Source organism: Astatotilapia calliptera, chromosome 2 (assembly GCF_964374335.1).
Source record: "Astatotilapia calliptera chromosome 2, fAstCal68.1, whole genome shotgun sequence".
Lineage (NCBI taxonomy): Eukaryota > Metazoa > Chordata > Actinopteri > Cichliformes > Cichlidae > Astatotilapia > Astatotilapia calliptera.
Genome location: NC_137423.1, coordinates 29,110,180 through 29,137,727, shown reverse-complemented (window position 1 = coordinate 29,137,727; position 27,548 = coordinate 29,110,180). Strand labels below are relative to the sequence as shown.

General features: G+C 39.8%; 1 protein-coding gene across 1 annotated transcript; it reads left to right on the top strand.

The window, feature by feature from the left end:
• The first annotated feature begins 68 nt into the window (after positions 1–68).
• slc34a1b (solute carrier family 34 member 1b) lies at positions 69–23,044 on the top strand. Its single transcript, XM_080307369.1, has 17 exons — positions 69–423; positions 4,353–4,463; positions 4,540–4,617; positions 4,703–4,756; positions 4,841–7,578; positions 8,561–8,722; positions 8,797–8,982; positions 9,338–9,484; positions 9,764–9,907; positions 12,471–12,582; positions 12,965–13,160; positions 13,833–13,928; positions 14,389–14,452; positions 14,830–14,997; positions 16,758–16,874; positions 21,363–21,487; positions 22,114–23,044. Exons 6-17 carry the CDS (start codon positions 8,662–8,664, stop codon positions 22,690–22,692), a joined length of 1,995 nt encoding a protein of 664 aa, XP_080163495.1. The 5' UTR covers positions 69–423; positions 4,353–4,463; positions 4,540–4,617; positions 4,703–4,756; positions 4,841–7,578; positions 8,561–8,661; the 3' UTR covers positions 22,693–23,044.
• The last annotated feature ends 4,504 nt before the right edge of the window (positions 23,045–27,548 follow it).

Genomic DNA, 27,548 nt, shown 5'->3' with positions numbered 1-27,548 from the left:
CAGAGTACGTTTTGAAAGTATCTCAGTCAAGCCATCTTACATGCATCATCATCTGGTATAATGTGATTGTCATTGAAATAACCTAAAGTAATGATGAGAGCTGTGGACGTCAGCATTGATGTGCAGTGTACAATACCGGTCTGTCACACCCACAGCTTCCCACTGCCAGCCTGGAGACATTAGCACACAGAGCTTTGAGTGACACACCTGGTGGTAGTCTTGGATGTGCGTGTGTGAGGGGGGAGGGGGGGGGGGAGCTGGCTGGCTGGCTACTGACTCCATCCGTGAGTGGTGCGTTGGCGGAGCTATGAATGGGCAGAGAGGGGTGTACTCTCACAGACACCATAGCAGCAGTGAGATGAGGAGTGTCATTTACTCCACTGCACGCCTACTGTACTGAGAGGAGAAAAGAGAGGGAAGGAGGTGAGTGTATGAATTAACCCCAGGCATTTCATTTGTCTCATTTGCGATGATTGCAGGGCTCGTTCAGTCAGTAGATGTGGGTGCCTTTTTTTCTCCTCTTTCCATCACCCGCATCATTCATCCTCCACTCCCTTCTGTCACTCAGTGCTTTACTGTTTTCATTCAGACTGTGCTAGCGCTCTGTCTTGTCTCTGTTTTGTTGTTTACAGCTTTCAGTTTGAGCTAAGCTTCATGTCCATTGTACATCTGGATGAATAACAAGCAGGTTCTGGATTTCTAAAATAGTTCTTCTAATGGGAGCTCACACCGCCTTAGAGAGTCCTGCAAAATATGTGTAAGTGCTGTAAAACAAAACCTGTCCAGCCGATCGATGCAGGCACATTAATGTGGATTGAAAGATTGTGCACAGTTGAAGGGCAGTCTTCAATCAGTCTTCAGTGGGTTAAGAATGAAAAGATTATGGAGTCATAACCATGACTCGGGTATCAGGTGAGATACACATGGCTCAGCTGTGATTCCGACAGAGGGCAGTTGTGCTGGTCAGCTACTGACTTAATACATCCAGCTGGGTGTAGTTGGGATGTGTGCATGTCCCACCTGAGTGTGACAAAACAGACAGCACATCATCATCAATTACACGGCATAATGTCCTTGACACTGAGCCATTTTCATGTGCTCTCTTCCATCACTGCTCACATGCTGACCTTGGTGCTCCAGCCATCTCGCTGTGTGTTGTCTGTGGTAAAACAGCCCATTTTATTACACAAATCCTGGCCACGTGAAGATTTGCGATCAGCATGTTTGCAGACACTTGTGTGGTGGCTGAGAAATGTCAGACACTGATTTTTAACTCCTGGTTTGAATTCCTCCCAAAAGACTTGAAACCATCAACACATGGCTGAAGCGATACAGGCATCCAGTGTCATCACTGTTTGACTAAATCAGCGAATGAAACTAATGACTTCTTATTGTGTTTCCAGGAGGGAGTGATTTGGCAGACCTTTAGGTTGAGCAGGAAGAAGGCAGGAGTGACAGTGTAGAGGCAGAACACACATCCACAGGAAACTTATGCTTAAGGAGCTCTTGTCATGTTCTGTTTCTCAGTTAGGGAGTTAATTAGTGTTGACCCGGACGCAAAGATAGGCTCTGTGTGAGGTTCTTTCAGGGTTATGGATTCAAACCTCCGGAATAGATTTGCTTCTTACGTAACGCAGATGTGAACAGCAGCGTTTATTAAGGATCGTAAAGGCTACGTAGTCATTAAACTTTTCTGCCTTATCTTTTTCCTTCTGCTGCATCTCAAATTGAGTCTGTTTGTTCATCCCTGCAGAACAAAACTTATTCAGTAGCTTTAAATGGTAAAGATTGCTTTGCATGTGTATGCTCCCGTCTGTAGGGGCATGTAAAAGCTTTATGCATGTACATTTCTTTTTATCTATATCAAAAAAAGAGACGTGATGATTTCGATGTGCCACCTTGATTGTTGCTCATGTGGACTAATCGTTGGCGAAGTGTTTCTAAAAGCCACAGGGGTTTTTATCTCTGCTACAAAGGAGCTGGACTTCCACCCGCCTCAGTCTAACCTATACGATCCTCCACTTCTTGGCTTCGTCTGCAGTGGAAGAATTTCTCTTCTACACAAAGATGAAAAGACGGTAACAGAGGAAAGCAGGGGTTGACAGAGTGAGGCAAGCAAGCAAATCATTCACATTTAGGTCATTTCCTTCAGCGAGTTGGTCAGAAAGAGCACTCAGGACTCTTTGAATGCCTGCCCTGCCATCAAGCCTCAGATTATCCTCAGCTGTCCCTCAAAGGACTATAATGCACATTTTAAAGTAAGTGCAGAGAGTTCATCATCCCTCCTGGCTGTACCTACCGAACAAACATACATGTTCTGCGGTAATGGAACTTGTATAAAAGAAAGCAGAAACTCCACTGGTACTGACCAAGTGGAGTATTTCTGGCCTCACTGAATATCACATATATTCCACTTCAGGTAGGACTTTGTACCAGAGTTCCCTGCAGCATCAAAAGTGATGCCACCATGATGTCAGCCATCACAGCGAGTGAGTGCGCTCCCGTTGATCATTTCCTATTCATTCTTTATGAGCCCTGGGCTAAATGCTTCCTGTAAGCTTAGGCAGAACTGGAGCCCAGAATAGTAGACTGTTTGACTTCAGTCAGAGTGTGTATGTATATATGTGTGTATATGTGTATATATATATATGTGTGTGTGTGTGTGTGTGTTTGGCATTCTAGCCTCATCAGTAAGTAATAAGTAAATTGTAATTCCATGCATCTTGGAAAGAGATAAGCTGTCTGTTAGATGTGCTACATTTTGAAAACTCAGCAATGATTGACGCTTTAAAGGCTCTGAAAAAAACACAGCTTTTTGTGAAATGACTCAGTTGCCTCAGTTACATAATGGTAATGTTGCATATGTCTCTGCACCAATCAGGATTTAGAAACAGGTATTTTTTTAATGTAGAAACATCAAGGATATGAAGTTATTTCTGTTACTATCACATCATTTTTCATATTTATTAGGTTGCAATATGCCAAATTACATTATTAATTCAATTTACAGTTATTTTTATACTATTCATTCACAACAGCAGTCACCTCAAGTTCATTTATATTATAAGGTAAAGACCCTACAATATTAAAGAAACCCCAAGAATTACACAACCTCCTCCGAGCAAACACCTGGTGACAGTGGGAAGGAAAAACTCCCTATTAACAGGAACAGACCTTCAGCAGAACCAGGCTCAGGGTGGGACACCCATCTGCGGTGACTGGTTGGGGGGGAGGGGAAGGAGAATAGAGGACAGAGAGACAGAACAAATGGCAAATCATAGGAAAAAGAGCCAGAAAAAAAAAATACTGGCAAAAGTGATAGATCCACTTAGATGGTGTTTCTGCTATTCTCTGCAGGATGTAGACAAAAGCATCAGAAAACTACAATAACTTCCTAATTTTAAAGTTTCCGCTTTCAATAATGTTGGTTCCCATGTTCAACCAAGAGCTTTTAAGCTCAAGTCTTTTGTTTGAAATACCTATGACATATTTTATTTCTTCTTTTTGAACAGCAGCACTGAACCACCCCTTCACACCATTAGAATCTCATCGGTGTGCCTGACAGAGAGAAGCAGACATCAAAAGGGAGGCTGATGGACTGTTAAAAAAAGAAAGGGGAAAAAAAGTCTCTTGTTCACTGAACCAGACCCAGTGGCGTTTTGTCCCTCAGCCAACAGGGCTCATGACTCCAGCTGTGGCCCTGGCTGTGACTGTTGCCTAGTGTTCTCTGTGGTCTTTCAGTTCTCGAGGAATCACTGTTTGAGTAACTGTGTGTGTGTCCTTGTTCAGAGCAGTCCTTTTCACGATTTTATTTGCTGTGACTTGCTGTTTTGCTTTCATCCTCTGAGCTAAAGTTGAGCTTCTGTTATGTCAACCATTAGGGCTCCAACAAGCAATGTTTATATACTGAAATACAATTTAAAAAAAAATATTTGGTGGATTTATGTATAATCAAACAAGGTCAGAAGAATTACCACCCCTTCTTCCCCCCCACCGCTCCTTTTTTTTTTTTTAAAAGTATGCCTGTTTTGCCAGTAGAGAAAATTGAGCCAAGCTAACCTGTAATCAGTCATAATTTTTGCTTCTAGTGAATCCCAAAGCTAAAAACAAACAACAGGACACTGAAATCTGCAGTAGTGTATCTCTGAGTCAGAGACACCCTCTAGTGAGAAGAGCTCATAACTGCACACTCTCTTGCTCCACTTGGATCTCTTGCAGTGGATCAGACCGCTTAGGGCAAGATTAATTGTTTGCATTTTACTGGATATATTAATGACTTTCCCTTGTCTGTTGTTGTTGCGTGCAGTCACGCTTTTTGAAAGTTTCTCTCGTTTTTTCTCCTAACCTTTTAGTTGCACAGCCAAAGTTTGCAAGAAAAACAGAGTGATCCATCCTAAGTCCCCACAGCCCCGAACTTCTGAGGAAAAACTTTCAAGTCAGCCATGGAGCAGAAGACAAATGAGGTACTTAAGAACCCGATACTCTGATACACTAAATTTTAATCATTTGCCGTCTAATGCGACCCTTCCCTCTGCCTAGTGTCCCACCAGCACCTCTCCTCAGAAACACATGAAAAATAGGTCTAAGTCCACAGAGGAGGTACAGCAGTCAAAGAAGGTGAGCCTGCAGCAGCCTGATGTTCACCCTAGCACACTATTTCTTCCCTCACCCTATGAGTCAACCTAACTGTCTTTCCTCACAGGCCTTTTCCTCACAAAAATCACTCCCAGGCAGACCAGAGCTGGAGAGAGTGAAGGTGAGATGTATCACTGTTCTACTGTATTGGCATTAAAGCCTAAAGCTATGTTTAAAACCAGAGTTTTATTTTTATTTGTTGCAGGAATGTCCTGATGGCTCTGAGACACCGTCATCCTCCAGCGAAGAACTGAAATGATGAACAAAGCCAAAAAAAGATGCCATAAAGCTACATCATCATAAACCTGAGACATAAAATGTGCAGATGTACACAGCGGAACATGCAGAATAGTATATGAAAAAAATGCAAGCCGTGAATTGATTAAAAGGAGAGAATTGGACTAAAACACACACACACACACACACACACACACACACACACACACACACACACACACAAATTCACCCTACCGCTGAAACAACATGTATGTGAACAAAAGGACACCTGTGATGATATTGTTTCATTGTACTGTGAGTGGTGTATACATGCCACCTGAATGTGTAGTAACAATAAAGTGATGTTGCTGAGTGAATCTGTGTTTACTAACCTCCACTAAGCCAACTGCCAAATAATAAGGCTGTCGGAAACAATACAGATAGATGATGGTGTGCAGCAGAGGATGAAAGAAGCACAGCTTAAAATCGAAATCTTTATGAAATCACCCAATAATATGTAAGATTATCCCATCGATGCATTCAATGGCAGTCTCAGTGTATTTTTAAATAAAAATAAATAAAGGTGCTGATGTTTAAGGACGGAAGAGCTGCTTCATCACACATAAATATATGTATCATTAGTTTCAAATGTTCTTTTCACCCTGCAACGTCTCCTGCAGTTTTTTTTTTTTTTTTACAAACTTGCAAGGTCCGAAGCCCAATTTGAAATCTGGCAACCTTCTGCCACCCACGCAATCCTTTAATCATAACTCTGATTACTGCATGAAACTACGATGGAGTGTTTTCTTCTCGGTGATTTATTTTGATTTGCTTGTTGAAGTTCTGTTGATTGATTTGCTCGTTAAAGCCGATTCTCTCTTATGAGCTTTACGTCTGCCACCTACGATAAGAAGTCATTTAAATTCCATGGGTTTTATTTTAATAGTTGTGATTGCTTTTTGTTTTTAATTGTAAAATGCGCCTCCTTGGCCAGCAAGCCTGCAGGCCTAACTTCAGCACCCACTAGGGGGCTGCAGCAACCACTTTGGGAATCGCATAATCTGAAACGGAGGCCGTACATGTGGCAGGATTGACGCTTGTTCCTAAACCAGCAGCTTAGGTGCTCAAATCCTGAAATCGAGTTGATTATTTGAGTCTGATTGTTTCAGTTCTGTGAATGTGAAGCTCCAGTTAAGAGTTTAGCTCTTGTGTTAACAACAGACATGAAAAACACACAGATCTATATAAAATATCAGAGTGCTTTTTCTTTTTCTCAAAGCGTCATTCCTCCCTTCGTGTAGATGACAACAGTGATCAAGGTAAAAGAGATTAGTATTAATCTGAATGACTTGTGCTGATTAGTGTCACCTAGCCAGTCAAAACAAGAACAGAGTCTTTAGAATAAGACACACACCTGTGTAGAGATAATTAACTGACGTTTTGTTCATAGTGTTATGGGCCCCTTTGTTAAAAACCCAGAGGCTTTGCTTTATTTATTTTTTAATATTAGATAAACCAAGCAGGACGCCTTGCGTGGCAGAATTTAGCCCCCGTCTGGTTCGGCATGCTGTGCAGTAGCAGCAGCCACCCTGTGACTCGCACATCTGGAGATGGGATTAACTGCAACGTGGAGTGTTTTTTAACCAAAGAGCTCTAGAGCCGCTCAGTGTGTGTTTACGTGATTACATGTGTGTGTGCGCGCGCGCGCGCATCCATGTGCGCTGGTACATCTGTGCTTCGTTTTTTTCTCTCTCTCTGTATAATTTTGCTCCAAATCTCAAGGATTTCTCCTCCAGTTGCCACCTACAGCAGCAAACCCAGCTCCCTGAAAAACAACAAGGCTGTTATTTCTCTCAGGCTCCCAGATCTCATAACAGATTGGAAAGCAACAACTTAGTCTAAAGGGTTTATTAAGTTCATAGATGCAAGTCTGGCGTCAGCAGGCTTGGGAGATTTGGTTGAGAGCACTGCTGATATGACAGAACCGCGGCTGCACTAATCATTAACAATTACCCCCACAACAACACAGGCGGGCGCTGCGTGTGGATAGTGGTGCATGCGTGTCAAGAGGCTCTCAGAAAATCTCCTTGATAGTCTATTTCCAATCAAAACAGGCTTGATGCTGAGTGCTGGCAAAGTACCTAAGTACCTGAACATTCTGTACAAGTCAAACAGATTACGCTTTGCGTGTCTGAAATACTTCCACTGACTTATCTCGTGGAAGAAGTGATCATTTAATACCCCGGCTTTAATCTTTGCCAAGACTACGAAATGTGATGGAAACAGCCGCATGAGAATGTGAGCGGACTTAAGAAAACAGGAGCAATCTCCCAGGTTTATCTAAAACACGCCACTAGATGTCAGGTTTCTCCTGCATTGCTACCTAAAAACCTCAAGTGAGAAGGGCTGATAAATCACATCAAACAGGCCACTTCATCTTGCAATCTTTATCTGGGGCCCAAATCAGGTGAAAATAGCTGGCTGAACAAACATCATTTATTACCTAATACACAACAGGCATTTAAGACCTATGCATCATTAACTTAAGACATTGTGTAACTGATTAACAATGCTGTCTCTGATGAGAGAGCAAGTTAATAACCGAGAGATCACGTAGATGTTTCCCCCCTGATACCTCCACACTCGGTCTATTTAAAGATGTTTTAGTCTTCAGTTTGATACCTTCCTTTAGCGGGGTCATGAGCAACACCTAAGCCTTTGGACAAGGTAAGAGGCAACACTATTTTACTATATACACTTTTTTTTTTTTTAAATTCCAGCTTTTATTTCGATGTCTCATACATACTTTTAGAAAATCTTGCCAAGTAAGCTGACTCACACTGACAACATTGGCTAAATGCTTGAGAAAAGCCTGCATTTTTCTACAAAGCAAAACAAAATTGCAGCAACACTAATTGAGAAATTATCCATGTGAGTCACAGAGACAGCCTTAAACACAAACTTGCACGTAACGGCACAAGAGCTGAGACGGGAACGGTGGCAGACTGACAAACAGACGAACGGGGCAGTTAGATTAGAGGATAACATTCAGTACACACGCTCACAAAATCAGCTCAGATACATTCAGAGTTTATCCTGCTGCAGTGGGCTGTTTCTCCCACATACAGACAGATGTACATATGTTAACGCAGGCCTCCGCGCGCATCTGAAACCTGCAGCAGGATGACACGCGCGGTGAGGATGATGCAGTGACTGTAATTACTGTAATTTCGGCTGCTGTAATTACTTCCATCCTCTTTGCTTTTAAGAGACATTGGTACTCCCTCCTCCACTGGAGTCCCCGAAGTGGAAGACAGAAAAAAAAGAAGGGTGGGATGGGGGTGGGGGTTTGGGGGGGTGGGGTGGGGGGGGGATCTCTTCAAATCAAGAGCATGAAACCCTTTGAAGAGACTTGCTCTATAGATGCTGGAGAGTCCCTTGAAGAGCTGGCTCGCAGCTGTAGGAAATGGAAGACAGGATAAGCTACACGGATCCTAATGTGTTCTTCATGATCTGATGAGGTTGTTTAGTTGTTTGGGAGGTGAGACGCCTGACCTCACATCACGGATGGCTGCCAATTACATAACCACGTGGGCTGCCTTCGCTCTCTTCTAATTGCTTGTCTGTTGATCCCTGTACCTCTGTGAGAGATGGGCTCATATACACACTTGTTGGTCTCTATGTTGGCTTCTTTTTCTTACTGCTGCAGGTGGCTGATAAATACATCCACTATCAGATCTGTTCCCTCCACGGTGGTAACATCCTGCGATTTTAATTGCTTGCATATCTCCACACAGCACTCACAGCGCCATGTCCTCTCGATCTATAACCATAGTGTCCTCTGGACGGAGCACGGAGCTCGGCTTCAGTGGTAACTCATTAGTTTAAATTCCCACCATTCTTGTTTTATGTCTTTGAATTGCCTGACTCCTCTTCTGCTACCAGGGGTGAGAATACACTCGGCTCAGCTCCCCTCACATCCCAAACTCCCACTGGCAGAGGAGGACAGGGAGTCTGGCATCGGCTCCACCCTTGACCTCACTGGCAGCTTTGAGGGCTGTAACCAACATACCAATCACCACTCCGACAAACCCTCACTGATGGAGGCAGGCACATTCCCCGGGGAGAAAGGTACAAGAGAGGCATAAAGAGGAGAGTGACACATACATCTCCCACGCTGGCAGCAGGTTTAACCTCTTTGAGGCGGTAAATTACAACAGCAGAAGCGAGCCACAGGCTCATTAGATAAGGACATGCTCAGGAGACACACAGTGCCAGTGGGATCATGTGGCCTCTCACTCAGCAGTGTTTGGCTGCATATGGGTTATGAATGTACTTTGTCAGATGGCTTCTATCTCTACATGTGAGAGGACACAGCTATCAGAGAGTCGAGCAGTGGCCAAAAACATGCTGCCGTTTTGTTTCATCAGATAAAATCCCTTAAAAAAAGATTTCAGTCTAACCGTCTCTTTGCTGTTTTCTCCAGACAGATCTCCTCAGACCTCAGCAGCGAGTCCAAACAAGATCAAGAAGGTCCTTATCAATCTATCCAAGATCCCTCTCCTCTTCCTCCTCCTCTTCCTCTTTGTTTGCTCCTTGGACACTCTGAGCTCTGCCTTCCAGTTAGCAGGGGGTAAGCGCTCTGACCCTCACTGCCCCATCAGCAGGTTCATAGTGACTCAGTCTGTTGATATTTGACAAATAAGTGAGTCACCGAGCACCAGTTCACACCATCCTACTGGGCCCTGCTGCTGTATAATTTACTGCCGAGTTTGATCTGTGACCTTCTTGAAATTGGGGAAACAAACAGTTTGATTTTTGTTTAACATTGCTCTTGGCAACCTTGTGATTCCTAAGACTGGTATTTTTTTATGTGTGTGTTTCTGTGTATGTGGGCGGCATATCTAACCAGGTAAAGTGGCAGGGGACATTTTCCAGGACAATGCAGTGCTGTCTAACCCCGTGGCAGGGCTCGTGGTGGGGATCTTGGTTACTGTGCTGGTTCAGAGCTCATCAACCTCCACCTCCATTGTAGTCAGTCTGGTGGCCTCCGGACGTGAGTAGGCACATAAACGCATGTGCAAATGTGTGAGTGCCAGAATTCAGGTGTGTGCGCGTGTGTGTTTATTGTACTGTCTGCACAGTAGGCTTATGTCTCTGCAGGTTATTATTTTGCATATATAGATAAGTTAATAAACAGAAAACAAAATCCATTACCGTAGCAATAAAACCAGAGAAAATAACACCCCCATGGCGCCTTATTGGCAGCAAAATCAATTTGCAGTCTATAGTTCAAATCGAAATTTTCTGCCTCAAAGTCCTATAACAACCCGTATTCCCTGTGGAGGGTTGAATCCATTATGATCAGTTTGTTATTTGGCATTAAGGATCAAATTAGCAAAAAAAGTTTGGGTTACATTAACAAACTATACCAGAGGATTGTTCTTCAGAGAACAGGAAGATTTGCTTGCACACATTTCTCCACTAACTAAACCAGCAGATGAACAGCTAAGAGTGATGTTTCCTGTCATCTAGCATCTAAACAACCCCTTGAAAAATATTAAAACGAGCATTGTGCTAACTTTTCGCTCCATAACTCACATTCACGGGTTTATTAATCTCCTGAAAGTGCTAGGAAAGTCTATTGTAAATGATTTATTTGTTGCGTGCTACTTTTGGCTGCAGATTAATGCACCGTTGTTGCTTTTATTTTATTTTATTTTTAGCTTTCCACTATTTAGATGTTTATGTCAGTTTTCAAACTTGTATAATGAAAGAATGATTAATGTATAGTACTGTACACAAGTCTTGAGTTGCCCCTCATTTCATTACATTTTGATTCCAAAGATCTACATGTGGTCTTGAGCAATAGTTCTCCAGGCTTTCTGAAGGTCTCTCAAAGCATTTCATTGACTTTTCACTTACTTTCAGGTCAGTCCCCATACCTGACTGTTCTCAAAAGGACATTTTTTTGAACCACTGAACACTGACCTATGAATCATTCAAGTTTAAAAAACACCACCTAACTGAAGGGGTGAACCAGTGTTATGTCTACGCAAATAGAAAGAAACAAATTGCACTTTGTTACAGACTGTCGCAAAAACATTTGTTCTTTTCATTTTTGAATCCACAAAAAACAAAAAATGCCAAAGATAATACAGCTGGACAGGATAAAATAGTAGTTTTCTGCCAACAAAGTAGTTTCCAAAGAGCTGTTAGCTGAAAACTCAGTGTGTCCTTAAAAATTGAGTAACCTGGACACGTGAAGGACAAAAGAAGAAGGCAGACCTAAAAAAAACAACCCTATATACAGCAGACAAACAGTATCTGAAAATCATGGCCTTAAGAAATAGGAATGTAATCAATCAAAGATCTGACACAGGACCCGAGAGATGCATCTGGCCCTTCACCTGATCCAGCTACTGTTCAATGATGCCTCATCAGTAATGGTCTCAGTGGAAGGGTGGCTGTCAAGAAGCCATTTCAGAAGAAAGGAAAACAAGCAGAAAAGGCTGAGGTATGCAAGATTACACAAGAACTGGACTAAAAATGAGTGGCAACAGCTCGTACGGAGTAATTAATCCAAATTTGACATTTTTGGTTCAAATCCTCATCATTATATCCAGATGAGGTCAGGAGAGAAGCACAAAGATAGAGATTAAAACACAGTAAATGCTATGTGATGGTTTGGGGCTGATGGAGATCTTTTTTTAAAACTGATGCAATAATAAACAAAGTATTGTTGATTTTGATCCAACTCAACATTATTGAAGCAGTCTGAGAACATCATGACAGACCAACATCCAAAGAAGAGCTTTAAATGTCCTGCAAGAGCCCAGAGAACTATTCCTGAAGACTGCTTAAAGAAAGAAACTCTGTTTTTGCCTTATATGTGTATATTTGCATGTTTCAATTAAACACTGCACCCATTTTCTATTTTCCTTGCAAAATATAAATAAATGAGAGGTGGCTCAAGACGCTAACTGAGACCCATTTCGAGATTCCAGTACTGCAGTTGCAATTTGTAAAAATGATGTAAAATAAGTGTAGTCTGACAGGGTGAAGCAAGATTAGAGGGGCAATCAAATCCAACCTTTCTTACTCTGGGTAATGTCTCATCATCTCAGTCAGCCTTGTGTAAGACCATTATGTGGTAAGGTTACAAGAAAATGTCCAGGCTTTTGCATGTAGGTCTTCCACTTTTGCTCTGGGTAGTTAAAGTGAATTACATCAGTATGCAGGAGTTGCTGCTCTGCTTCCAAAGATTTGTTTTAAATAAGAGAGCCATGAGGATGATTAGAGGTAATTACTGGAGACTGAAAGATATGGAAAGGCATAAATGTTTGTCTTCCTGACGTCTGCCCTCTGGGTCATCGCCATTAAAGGCGTATTCAAAAATAACCCATCTCCAAAGCCGTCTCACTTAGCCTAGAATTACAATCACCTCTCATTTCCATTAAAACACATGTTGCATCAAAAAAGTACAAGGCCATTTTCTGTAATTATATATATATATATATATATATATATGATGCATTACCATTTGCAATGGTGTTTATGCATTTACAATGTTTAGTTTTTTTTGTAACATGCTTCTTCATTTTCGCCTCATCTCATAGTTTTAGAAGTCAGGTCGGCTGTTCCAGTCATCATGGGGACCAATATTGGGACTTCGGTTACAAACACCATAGTGGCCATGATGCAAGCGGCAGAACGAACCGAGTTTCAACGGTGAGTGACAAAACACAGCAAGACCGAGGAGGAGAGTGGAGGTAGAATAGGGTGGGGGTTGAGGCAAGAAGACACTGAAATGGAAAAGTGAAGTGGATAAGTGGTTAGATGGAGGGAAGAGGGAAAAAGTGTTAAGAGAGCAGAGGAGAAAGTAGAGGAGGATGATGAGAAAGCATCAGCAGCTGTAGCTGCAGCTTCACACTATAATAATGGCACCAGTCCACACTAATCCTATACCAGTAACCAGTGCCCCATTACATCACTGCCAAAGACCAAAAAAGCAAAAGTTGAGCTGTGAAAAGGAGATTAACAAGCAATCACTCTGAGTAGTTTATGATGCTCCTGGATAGCTAACACAGAAAATGACTGTGATCCACGATAGTGCTTTTGCCGGAGCAACAATCCATGACTGCTTCAACTGGCTGTCAGTCCTGGTTCTGTTGCCCCTGGAGGTGGCGAGCGGGTTCATGACTCGGCTGTCTCACCTGCTGGTCACCACTCTGAGGCTCGAGCCAGGGGAGGAAGCACCCGAGCTACTCAAGGTCATCACGGAGCCAGTCACCAAGCTTATCATACAGGTAAAACCATCAGACGCCATTTTTTCTAATTTACTGTTTACTAAGCCCCTTCATTGGACTGCAGCCCTCTATGATCTCAGCTTAGTAACTGTGATGTTACTCACAGCAGGTCAGCAATGTTGTGATTTATTTGTAATTTATATTTATTTTCTTTTTCTGTCCAAAACCAAACATCACAGAAACCAAAATGTAAGAAATAGATTAAACACAACATGGTAGAAGGCAATTCTGAGCACATAATTGATGGGTGTCTCTGTCGAAACACCATAACTCAAAAATCTTCAAATAAATTCTGATTAAGCTTTGTAGGGGTGTAGAGTCGGGTCATCAGCAACCCGTTAAAATTTGGCTTATCACAATTTTTCTTCTACTTATAATGCCTGAACTTGATACTACACAGCAAAACAATGGTAAGGTTATTTCAACATCATGAAAAAGTAAAGTATAAAATAAATGATGCACGTCATATTTAGAAATATCTGGAACATGTTTTCAAGTAAATAGTGAAAAATGTCACCTCAAAACCATCTCATGTATCATCTAACTCGTTAGCTGAGGTCACTGCTGAAAACTGATAAACTCGATCAGCAATTCAGCTGCCAAGCAAAAAAAACCAAAACAAAACAAAAAAATTGTGGTGAAAAATGAATGTACATCTTCTTTCACCCTCAGCTGGACAAGTGTGTGATCACAGGGATCGCCATGGGGAAGGAGGGCATGAGGAACAGGAGCTTGGTGAAAGAATGGTGCCAGACCAACCTTGTTATGGTAATGTCTCATCTCTAGCCCTGTCTCCTTCACATCGTGGGGCGATCGTGGCTCAAGATTTGGGAGTTCGCCTTGTAATCGGAAGGTTGCCGGTTCGAGCCCCTGCTTGGACAGTCTCGGTCGTTGTGTCCTTGGGCAAGACACTTCTTTGCCTACTGGTGGTGACAGAGGGCCCGGTGGCGCCAGGCAGCCTCGCCTCTATCAGTGCGCCCTAGGGTGGCTATGGCTACAATGTAGCTTGCCATCACCAGTGTGTGAATGTGTGTGTGAATGGGTGGATGACTGGTTGTGTAAAGCACTTTGGGGTCCTTAGGGACTAGTAAAGCACTATACAAATACAGGCCATTTACCATACTGTGTCACTGTGTACTGGCGCCAAATGGAGCTTGTCACTGATGCCAGTAAAAATGGCCTGGCTAATGTCTTTCTTTCTTTCTTTTATCTATCCATAAATCCATAGTCTCATCACAACGTGAGCACTGAAAGCTGTGACTCCAGCCATGACTTGCAAACACACGTGAAGTGTAAGTTAACCTAAAGTCCTATCTGAATCTGAATCAATCATATAGTAAGCCGGAACCAATCTGTACAACCTCATATCCAAAGAAGTTAACATAATGCCATAATGTTGGAATACAAGCAGTGTGTTCTGGATAAAAGGCTTCCCTTATTTCAACAAGAGAAGGCCAAAACTGAACTTGTCTTCTCAAGAAATTTTTATTTACATAGCAAAACAGTCGATACAAGTATAACTAAACAGTAAGAGAACATTATCAAAAAATATGGCAAACTAAATGGTGGTAAATTGAACTTCAAGTTTTGTCACTTTCCATAGTGTCTCAACTCATTTGGTAAGGTATAAATGCAGTCAAATATCCTGTTATTGTGGCTTTCTTTGTAGGTAGACATTTGTTTGCATCTGCTGAGATGTCAGACCTCACAGTGGGCCTCATCCTACTCGCCACCTCGCTGGCTGTCCTGTGCACATGTTTGCTGCTTCTAGTCAAACTGCTCAACTCTCTTCTTAAAGGCCAAGTAGCAAAGGCCATCCATAAAGTCATCAACACAGGTTAGTCTAAATTTGAGCTACCAAATGAATAAATAAAAAATGAATATCTTGACTTGTTAGGAAACAAATAATGGATTGCATTTATATAGCGCTTTTCAAGATCCTCAAAGCACTTTACGATTCCACTATTCATTCACACACTGGTGGAAGGCAAACCACAGTTGTAGCCACAGCTGCCCTGAGGCAGACTGACAGAAGCAAGGCTGCCATATTGCGCCATCGGCCCCTCTGGCCATCACCAGCAGGCGGTAGGTGAAGCGTCTTGCCCAAGGACACAACGACCGAGACTGTCCGAGCCGGGGCTCGAACCGGCAACCTTCCGATCACAAGATGAACTGCCAACTCTTGAGCCAGGATAAACCCATCAACCCATCAGCACTAAGTAATACAGATAACCCATCGTGTGTTATTTGTATTACTTAGTGCTATGTGTAGCTCCAGGAAGTCACTGTACTGAACAAACAGCAAAACATCAACCAGTGTTGCTAAAGTTCTCAAAAAAGTAATGTATTACACAATACTTGTTATTTTTTAAACTAATGCCTTATGTTATTTGGAGAAAGTACTTCTCTATCCTACTCATGAGATGAGATCTTTCTTTTAGTGTTTAAATTTGAATCAAAAGAAAGGTGAAAACTTGGCCACAGAGGACCTCACCACTGAGACTGTACTGCAAAAGCATTTACAGGTTGAAATGGAAGCTAAAAAGCTAGAAGAAAAATAAAATTACATCTATATTTCCTAGTGACAAAGGTTGCAGGTGCAACACCATTTCCCCCTCACAGCAGAAAAGCTGACTGTAGTTGAAAAAAATGCTCTTTTCTCTCTTTCCACCCACCTCTTTATAAAGTGAGAACCAATATAACTGTTACTGCAATGTTATTACTGAAATTAACACACTAATACATTCCATTATTGCATCACATAAAAATGTAATGTGATTGCATGAAGATGTACTTTCCAACACTCATAATAACCCAGGTTAAACTGCTACAGTTACTAAAGGAGAAAAGGCCAGTGTAACTAAGCTGGAAGAAACTGGTGTGAGAAGGCACTTGGAAAAGGTGCAATGGGAGTGGAAACCTCTGCAGGGATATACTAACAATGGGCAAATTTACATATGCACATGGATCGTGTTCAATTCAGTAATGACCAAAATCTCTATCAAGAGAAGTGCAGATTGGAAGTGCAAATTTTCGCCCAGATTGCTGATGAATTTTTGAGAAACACCATCAGCAATCTGGGCAAGCATTGTGAGCTGTCCATGGTACTGAAATGCTAAACACAATGGTGAATTTAAGCTTTTTTTTATTTTATTTTTTTTTTAATTCTTATTATGTGTCAGTATATTATAATTATTTGTTTTATATGTGTGAGGGATGTTGTGAAGCCTTACAAAATTCACACAAAAATCATTTGAGAGTTTATTGAAGCCCTGCCTGACTTCTTGATTTGAAAAGCTTCAGAGCTCAAGTGAAACTTCCAGCTCATATTGGCCAGCTCCAAATATGCATGTTTCCTTGCCTTGTTAACCCATAAGAGGGAGTTCTCAGAATGAGCTTTCAGGGTCCTGGTAGGTGTTTATGACTGCCTTTGATCAGCAATTCTTCTTAGTTTTAGCATCAACGGGCAGATGAGTGTAGAACTGACATTTTAGTTTTTAACATAGATTTTTAACTGAAGGGGGTTACATGGAAAATGTAAGCACTTTATTCTTTAAAGTTAAAAATGATTCAAGTTTCTCTTGTGCATCACTGCAGACCTTCCCTATCCATTTGGGTGGCTGGCAGGATACATCGCCATGTTTGTGGGTGCAGGTGTGACATTTGTGGTGCAGAGTAGCTCTGTCTTTACTTCAGCCATGACTCCTCTTATAGGTGAGTGATGTATGTTTTTGCTCTTTTGAATGTCAAAGTCTGCACACCATGTGCACAAATCTTTGCCAAGCTTCGTGGATTTTATCTGTTTATTCTTTTTTAACTTTAGTCGCCTCAATCAATTCGGGCTGCATGATTATAGGCAAAAATCACAATTAATTTGTTCAATATTGGTATCTATCTATCTATCTATCTATCTATCTATCTATCTATCTATCTATCTATCTATCTATCTATCTATCTATCTATCTATCTATCTATCTATCTATCTATCTGTCTGTCTGTCTGTCTTTGAGAACAGAGTTTACAAAATGCTTTAGCAGATAGTTAAAGGTCATTCAAGGGTCAAAATCCATGCATATTTACAGGTCATATTCTATTGAAAAAGCTTCCTTTACTCTGCCAGCTAATGGAGAGGGCCAGCAGTGCCCACAAATCCTCTTACAAAGCTCCTATAATAAGAGGCTTGGCCTATGAAACTCTAAACTTCCATTTGATTTGTTGGAACAGGCCACTCTTAAATTGTCTCCTTCTACAGAGATTGTTTAGGTTTATCTCACTCATGCTGACCTACAATGAGCCACTTGTTTGGTTTAATTGGATGATATAATTGTATTTGGTCATACTTTATAAATAGAGTATACTTAAAATATATAAAAAATGCTTTATTGTTGGTGATCAGCTTTAACCTTGTAGGAGCAGCTTGCTAAATTAAGTGCTGAGGAACGGCATGACTAACGCTATAAAGAAAATGATCAATCCTAGAATGGGGACATGAATGTTTTCCAGTGATCATCACTAAATTTCCTATAGATGGCACATAAAATAATCCTCACCTCACTAACTTGACACAAAAAACCTTGAGTCACCATGAAGCAACTGAAGGACAGATTATGACAATAAAAACACGTGTTTTCAGTAAGTGGCTGTTGCATTGGTGTCAGTTTCATTTTCAAGTGAATCCTGCCTAAGTCAGTGTCACCCTAACCCTGGCGCAATAACTGTCTCTGGCTCAAAAATATATCAGGAAGGTTACGTAATGTCCCTTTGTCCACTCTTTGCTCAGAGATTCGCAGATCATACAAAAGGAGATGTAACAGTCTGAAGACATTCTTTGAGGCTTTGATGCAGGAAAAAACGGATTTGTTTGCCTCCAGTTTTGACTTGACGCCTCATATGCAGCAATAATGTGGAAGTTTTGTCTGGGTGGCAACATGCTATTTATTATAAACAATTAATGTTTCATAGTACTCAGACATTTTTTCCCCATGAGAAGATATTAACATTTTCCAGAACAATCAATAATTTCCTGTAAGTTAGTGCTGCTGCAACCCACACAAACAGTTATACAGGATACTTACACATGGCAAATCACTCCAAAAGCCAAGCCACCCACATGAACAGACCTGCAATTAACCCATGCAATATAATAGAAACTTTAAAGTTGTCCCTCCTGCTAAATTACATTCCTGGCTATCGACCTTTCCCACATATTAAAGCACATACACATACTATATAGCTTGGGTATCATGGAGATACAGTGTTAGACAACAGGAGAGCAATACAGGCAACCTTACTGGTCTTAAATGTCTTCAGGAGGCAACAGATCGCCCTTCCTAACAGTGGAATAACTAACTGTCTTCATTGCCACTGACTCTAAACAGCAGTGGATACTACCATCCCTCCGGACCACACAGCACAGCCTTTAACTCCCCAATGACCCACTTTTAACTCTTTTTAGTGTCTCCCCCTCACCCTCAATTGCCCACACCTGTCCCCCCATCAGATTGTCTTTCTCATGAAACCAATCACCTCGATATCTGTCATGTTTTAGCCTTCAATTACATCACAGAGCTTATGCCATACTGTGAATAGATTAAAGTGTATAGAAGGAAATCTAAAACATTTTATAAAAATACCAGCATTTCATGGCAGACCTATTACTTTAATTTCCGTCATTTTGACCATTTGGAGGTCAGGAACAAGCAGCTTGTTAATTGCTGACTTTTTACATACCTTTCCTTTTAAGTGGGTGTGGAGGAATAAAATCACAGTTCAGAGGTTTTTGAAAGTGGCCAAAGCTTTTTGAATGGCCAGAATAGTGAAAAAGCAGAACATTGTCCATACAACTGAGAAAAAACCCTTTAAAAATAAACCTTCTAACAGTGGTGTTAATAGACGACACATTTGTGGTATTTCCTCCAAGTGGAACTCCCATCAGTGGAGCTTGAATTAGATGCAACCAAAGACACTCTAACCACTGAAACTTACTGAAACAAACTTTCCAATAAACAAATAAAGGTATGCATGAAATACATGTTGCAAGAGAGGTTTAGGAGAGGTTAAAACTGAGCAGTGTTTGTTTTTTTAAGATTGAGGAACTGCTGAAAATTACTTTTTATCCACAAATATGCCAGAACAGTGTACCAGTGTAAAGTTTTTACACAACTTTGTTTTTCAGTTGTCACAACAGGGGACACATACAGAGAGAACTCCACTGATAACAACACATAAGAATTACTGTTGTGTTCTTGCCATAAACTGCACTCTCCCCCCCAAGGCCAGTGGTTTCTCTACAATATAAATTCTAACACCGCAACCTCTATCCACATGTTTATGGTTATCCTGATAAACTATTAATAAAGGAACAAAAGGTTTGCTGTATTGCTGTTTAATTTGTTTAATTTTGTTTAATTAGCCATGTTATTACCTCTGTGGCTGCTTAAATTCATTTATCTTCTACTTGTCTTTCCTGTGGTATGCCACAAGGTTTCAGTTATATCTATCTACCTATCTATCTATATACATATATATAGCCCCAAGATATTTCCTAGTTACCTATAGGTAACTAGGAAATATCTATAGTTAAATATCAACTATATAGTAATATATATATAGTAATATATATATATAATATATATATATAAGTAATATATTATATATATATATATAGTATTATATATATATAATATATATAGTAATATAGAAATATAGATATAGTAATATAGAAATATCAACTATAGTTGCGCATCTTGTTTTCGTCCATAGACTGTTAAAAGTTGGACAGCAGACTGTTTCCTTCAATTTTATGAGACAACAGAAGCCCTAACAGATTTGTGGTCAGGGTAAGGGTAATTCTAGGTTCTTTTCCCTTTTTGCTAAGTCTTCTGTGAGAAGCTTTGGTAACCCTTGAGTCGCATTAAATCTCTGGTTTGCTCTTGTTTTTTCAGATAAGAAATGTTGTGAAGTTGAGTTCTATTGTCTCATGCACTAAATTCCAAATTCTTATTCATACCTTCTGGATTATTTTAATTTATTATTTGCTTGCTTTAACAAAGCTTTTTTGCATTCTTGGCAGATTGTTCAGAATGCCACTATGAGACTTACATATCAGTCTGATGCTCATTCATTTCCGGCTTTCAAGTAAATTCAGTGTCCACTGACTACCAAGATTTTGTTTTTGACTTTTAGAGCACTACATGAACAAGCGACAGCATAGATCACTGAACATTTACATCCATACATCTTGGGGGTCCTTGAGGACCTGCTGGCTGTCCATCATACTAGACAGAGAACTATAAAAAAAAGCCCATATGGAAAAGATATATATAAATCTTATAAAGTTTTTATCTGTCTTGTATGAAACTTGTATGAAAAGCATACAAGAGTGAAAACACATATAAGATCCCTTGAAAAATTATATAATGAAACTTGTATGTTTTGTATACTTACTAAAAAAATATATGAAAGTAATGAGAAAGTGGCTACTTTCATGAGTAAATCATGTAAGCCTTATATGATTTATATATGATTTACTCATGAAAGTGGCCACTTTCTTGAGTAAATCATATATGTTTTTACTATTTCTTTTCCATATGGGAGAGTTCACGGCAATGGCCTCCATAGACTCTGGAATGCTTTCCTCTTAGCCTGACAACTGGTTTCTTTCTAAAGGCAGTTAAAGCTTTTTGTCTTTATATTTTTAGCATTTTTGTTGTGGAATTTTGGTGCTTTATGAGTACAATTTTTATTTACTTGCTTTACTTATATAAATGTCTTCAGCTTTCAGTTGTGACCTTCTTTTGGCAGTCACTAATCATCCTATCAGCCAAAGATGTAGTTTAACCTTTATGAGAAGGATTTCTTTAAAAAATTAAAATACTATCTGGTGTTCTCAAATGGCACGTACAAAAATATCTTTCTTTCTTTATATCCGCGATGTTTCCCTTCGACTATCTCAATAAGTATTACGCCACCTGGAGAACAATTTTCATAACTTATTGGGTTATTACTGCTAGTATATAAACAGGGCTAATTTCTGAGATCTATCATAGATGGCATTTGTATTTGTCACAAAACATCTTAAGAACTCTCCGTATAGCTTAGTGGTGCTCTATAAATATTTCAACAGGAACAAAACACTAATTATATTTTCTGGTAAACCAATACGATATGCTTTACAGCATTTGGCTTTGTCATCTTCATCAGGTATTGGTGTAATCAGTTTGGAGCGAGCCTATCCTCTCACTCTTGGGTCCAACATTGGCACAACTGCCACAGCCCTGCTGGCAGCTTTGGCCAGTCCTGGGAACAAACTTGCTGCTGCCATACAGGTAGGTTTTGTTTGTTTTTCTGGATACAAAGGACATATAATAATAATAATGATGATGATAATGATAATGAAAATGATAATGATAATGAAAATGATAATGATAATGATAATGATAATGATAATGATAATGATAATGATAATGATAATAATAATAATAATAATAATAATAACAACAAAAATTTCCAGAGGGTTGCTGTGGAAAATGTAATTTAAAACAAAACAAACATCACATGTTTAAACTGAAAACTTTGATTTTGCTTTGTATTTGCTGTGTTTTGACTTCATGGCCATAACCTGCTGAATCTGAGCTTTGTATAAGTAATCAAAATCAGCCATATACTGCCAAAATAACCCTCTTTTTGCCTAACATATGGTAGCCGTTTGAAACATGTAACCAAAACATAGCAAGCTATAGCTAGGCTGTAGACTCCGCAGTGTGAGGTATTTTGTAATGTAGTGTTACAATAAGCTACTCATGAAAGCTGCGTTGCATAATTGGAATATATTTATGATATCAGTGTGACATTATAAGAAATCAGTAGACGCTTTCTACTGGTATGACTTTGAGTTGACATCAATACACATTAAGCATTTGAATTCTTAATTATTAGGTCTCTTGTCTTCTAGATTGCTCTGTGTCACCTTTTCTTCAATGTTTTTGGCATTCTGTTGTGGTATCCTTTCCCATTCATGCGTCTACCGATAAGGATGGCTCGTGTTCTCGGTGAGCGCACTGCCAAGTACCGCTGGTTTGCAATCTTGTACCTACTCCTCTGCTTCCTGTTGCTTCCATCACTGGTGCTGGGCCTCTCACTGGCTGGTTGGCAGGTGATGGCTGGAGTTGGGGCTCCTTTCTTGGGTGTAACCATCTTCATTACCATGGTGAATGTAATGCAGTCCCGCAGCCCCCATCACCTGCCAAACAAGCTCAAGAACTGGGACTTCCTGCCCAAATGGATGCACTCTCTCAAACCACTGGACCACCTAATTGCCAAAACAGTTCTCTGCTGCAGCTTCTCTTGTGAAGACAGACAAGAGGAAGAAGAAGCACCAATATCTCCAAGTACAACCTCTTGCAACAAACACACGGAGTTTGCTCAGCTTGCTTACAACAACCCAGTCATGGATTACCTGCATGAGAGAAGACCAGATGTACCAGTTCTTAAATTAAAAGGTTTAGAGAGGTGCAACAGCACTCCTCTGTAATTCATCCAATAATGAGGGTTTTTGACAAAATGGAAGAAAAATTCCATTTTGTCAAAAGAGTAGGTTTTAGAAAAGTAACTTTTAATTTTTTGGAAATAAACTGATTTGTGATTCCTGACTGACTGACTTCGTTTGAAATGGAAAGCAATTTTAGGATGAGATGTGAGTTCAGACAACACCAACTAAGAATCAATGAGGAGAACAATTTTTTTTTTGTTTTTTGTTTTTGCCAATTTTTAACCAACGATTCCCTCATAATGAATGTCTATACTGACCTTTTAAATACAAATCTATACAAAATGTATGACTAGCCTAACTGACGTTAATAAATGGATGATTAATCCTTAAAAAAGGTTTCATAGAAGAGATAGTGTTTTTTTTTAAATTTTACACTCATTTCTTGTAAATTAGTGTTTGTAAAATCTACATTATGATGCAATGCCATGGCCTCTCTTACCTATTAAAACATAATGATTTAAATATAAATTATTTGAGGTAAAACTGGGAAAAACATTGTGAAAGTGTTGGTATTTATTATGTAATCATGCATAACTATTTAGACAGACACTTTCATCATAAAAATCAACCTTATAATAAGATTGCATAATTATCCATATCTAGATTATTATAACAAAGCACAAAACTTAAAAAAAATGCTTACTGCAAACTAGTTACTGCATTCAAAGCAGTGGTAGGAAACTCCTACAATCCCTCTTTTGATCTCTGTTTTAATTGGAGTTTTAAAAAAAAAGATTCGTATTTCATTATTTTGAGAATTTCCTACATTTCTATGACATGTTCCTGGTCTTGTTGACCACAAAAATCACTTTTTTACTACAAGTAACATTGTCTGTGTCTCAGTCATCCAAGTCATGGTCATTTTAGGAGCGACCTGACTTCTTCATGTCATGAAGACATTTCACCCAAGAGGCTTCTTCATTTCCTGAAGAAATTAGGTGGAAATACAGACAGTCTCAAGGTCCCTCTTCAACTCTGTCACTACTGTCCCACAAAAAATACACACAGATATGATATGTACAGTTTCACAGTTTGAAGATTCCCTAAAACTAAGATTTTTCTTGTGCATCTAAAATCCAGCCTCCATGTAGCACCTGTACCTGTTTTCTTTTTTTGGGTCATATTTACTGCTGTCAAATGTCAACCTGTGTTAAATTTGACCCAAACAGTGAGGATTTACACACAAACATCAAGGATTCCACAAAGAAACCAAATCATTTTATCCAGTTTAAGAATATTTAATAAATTCATTAAAAATAAACACCACCATGTGTAGGAATGCCAGAATGAGTACATAACAATAACAATTATTAGGCCTTATTTCCCACAGAATGCAGAAATGGTTGAGGAAGATATTTATTTTATCTTCTAGTTTTTGTAGAAAAATCAAGAAAAAGAAATGAGCGCTGTTTAGTCCAGAGTTTAATAAAACAATCATATTACCAAGTGGAGAAATGTTTGATCATTAAGTGAAAATACCATGTACTCACTGGTTATATAAGTCTTAGTGGGCGACTGAATACACAGAGACTCTACAAGGAATTCAAAGAATCACCACATTAGCTGCTTGATGTTGTCTACAAAGAAGTGCATGAATGTGGCATGAACGTGTTGCGGGCTGTGTGTATGTGTGTGTATGCTTTTCCAAGTGGGTGAGTATGCACACTCGGGAGGTGTTGCTGAAAGTGTGAATATGTGCCGTTTTCTCTGCTGTTCTGAAACAATTGATAAAGAAAGGGGAAAAAAAGAAAAGAAATATGGGCTTGCTGAAATGCACTGATGCAATCAGAGAGCAAAGTCAGACACTTTCACTTGTAAGGTGATAGACAAAGACATGACGAACTGAAGAGCAACCATTAGCCTGCCAATAACTTTTGTTCAGAATTGTCTAAAATAAGAGTTTGTTTATTAAGATTAGTCATCTTTGGTTTCACAGCTCACCTTTTCTTTAACGAAAAGCATCGTCTTGTCTTCATGTCTCTCTGATAGTGTTTCGCTTTGATGTTCAAAAGTCGCCAATACACATGCCAGTCTGCACTGAGTTTACACTGTCTTGCTGATTCATTTGAACCTTGAAGGCATCGAAGAGCAGCATGAGAAGAGAAACTACCATGAGTCCTTGAACCTCATTCTTACATCCACTCATTATAAAATACACCCAGCTCTGTTCCTTCTCGTGAGAGGTGATGTGAGTGCTGATAATCATTTGTGTGGGTGCAGTTTGGATCAATGCTGGAGTCCAGCAGGGCAGGGTCACTCCAGCCAAGCCTTTTTGAGTCCAAGGATTCACAGTGAGGACCTGGAGCTGCTAGGACTTTCTGCTGTTTTTTGTTCAGTCTCTACAATATTGCAGAGAAAATAACACGATCGTTCACACATTCACGCCTCTGAGTGCCCTTTCTCTTCACTCATCCACGATGTGTAAAGTGTTTCAATCGTTTTTCCATTTCTCCCAGTGCGATCATTGTGATCCCATTAACATGGAATCTGTTACTTCCTACCTTATGCTCTCTCACACTTATTTACTCTCTATGCTCTGTGCGAGCAAAGCAAAAGAAGAAACCAGTCCACCAGACTCAATTAAATTCTGTTTTATTTATATAGCGTCAAATCACTGCAGCAGTAGCCTTAAGGCACTTTATATTGTAAGATCAGTGGGAGACCTGTGCAGCGCCAGTGTGAAGAAAAAACTCCCTTTTAACATGCAGAAATCAGACAGAACCAAGAAACACTGGAAGAGAGCCAGAGATTAATAATAACAAATGATCAATTGCAGATTGGTGTATAAACACATGGTGTGTGATGATGAAGTCATGCCGCACACATTTCAGCAACTGTGTTCATGAACCCTTTCAACCCTCAATCCTTCCAATTTTGCTTGCAAGGCATTATGCTTCACCGCCCAAGTGCTGATTTAGCAATAATCTGTCATCAGCCTTCTCTCACTGTGTGATGAGAAGGCATTACAACATACTTATTCCACATAATCATCCAGGGACATCATTACTGAAAAGGTGAGGGCAGAAGAGGTGTAAGGAAATAATGATTCTGAAGTCATCTGGTGTTTTGGGTTCTGAAGCAGCAGTCAATATATTATTATTATTATATCAGAGTGTATGAAGTTAAAACGAATGAGTGATCTTTTTTGATTCCACAACATTTCCGGTGGTGTTAAAATTGCCTCTTTGATTTCTGATACTCAAGCGCAGAGTTTCAGTTTAGCATTTAGCTTTGGTTCATGCCTTGAGTTCTATTTGTTAGCAATAGTCGGTTTAGCATTCAGCTTTACCCTGTGAGTCTTGTTGCCTCTGGATTAGAAAAGTATCTTTTGGGTGTTTCCTTTTTTACCTTGACAGCTGGTTTAGGCTGTTTGTCTGATAGTCTTACCTTTGCCTGTGTCTTGCTCCCAAGCAGTTATCAATGTGTGTGTACATATATATATATATATACATATATATTTCTGAGTTTTTATATGTTTGTACTTTTGAGTTTAATTAGTTACAGCAATAAAGTTACTTCTTCCACAGATGCTCTGACAAACACAAAGAGCAATACAGGACTATACATATACGTATATATATATAGATATATATATATATATATCTATATATATATATCTATATATATATATATAGTCCTGTATTGCTCTTTGTGTTTGTCAGAGCTGTAACTAATTAAACTCAAAAGTACAAACATATAAAAACTCAGAAACGAGGAATTATCAAGTAGGAATAAATGATAAATGAGGGCCCGTGGAACACAAGGAAACACACAGTAAATGAAAAACAATGAACAGAGGGAGACTGAAGACTTAAATGTGCAGGACAAGAGGACAGGGGAAGCAAAACTGAACACACTGTACACTGGAAAAGAAACTGGAAGCAGGATAAACATGGAGATGAAGACAGGCTTGACACTTGGACCAGGGAGAAAAGGACACGGGGACATGACTGACTGGGTAGACGAGAAATAAACAACACGAAGACAAGGCTGACTAAACACAGGAGAGGAGCAGACACTGAGGGAAGAAAAACTCAAAGATCACTAAACTAAATGCTAAAAGAAACATACTTTAAGCATGATGTAAAAACAACCATGAAACTATATTCAAAATAAACAGTATAATGTCCATAAACATAGAAACATTAAGTTAAAGACCCAGTGCCATCACATTGTCTCTGCTCCTAGCACCAGATCTGTACTCCCTTTTGGATTAGAAAAATGTCCTTTATTCTTCAGCCTCTCATAAGAAAACAAATTGATCTTTCATGGCCTGTGGCTGTTGGGCCTGATGGGATTACGTGTTTATCCAAACTAGCAGAAGCTTCTGCACTTAAACAGTTTGCAGTTCTGTTTCAAAACAAAGGTACTATTGTCCGACTATTACATTATCAATAAACGGGCTGGTACCAATCACCCTCTGTTTAATTACACTTTTCTTCTAATAACACGTATAACACGGACACAGTCCTTTGTTGTTTTTCTGATTGATCAGTAAGCCTGCACACGATTTGTTGAAATAATGAGTCTAAATATAGTCAAAACACAGGTGTACTGCAATATCTATAACTCCATAGTGTTTTATGGGGAAGCACAATTATAGAGCATACATAGAAGCTGCACAGTGCAGTCCAGGCCACCTCTCACTTGTCCAACACCTGGAAATAATGGTACATGTTAAACAATGTCCAGAAGTGGAAATTATCACTGACAGCTTCATTTCAGGTAACTGTGTTAATACAGGAAGTGTTAAAACTGAAGCTGTGCAAATGAGTTATTACTGTGTGGGCAACGTTCACACACTGTAAGCCACTGCCACAGGCAGGTAAAAAAATTCT

Bases quoted from the DNA above. Each gene is read 5' to 3' on its own strand.
- slc34a1b (XM_080307369.1), top strand. From the start codon at position 8,662: ATGTCCTCTCGATCTATAACCATAGTGTCCTCTGGACGGAGCACGGAG. The intron at 8,983-9,337 runs GTACAAGAGAGG...TGTTTTCTCCAG, and splicing joins CACATTCCCCGGGGAGAAAG to ACAGATCTCCTCAGACCTCA. The intron at 14,453-14,829 runs GTAAGTTAACCT...CTTTCTTTGTAG, and splicing joins CTTGCAAACACACGTGAAGT to GTAGACATTTGTTTGCATCT.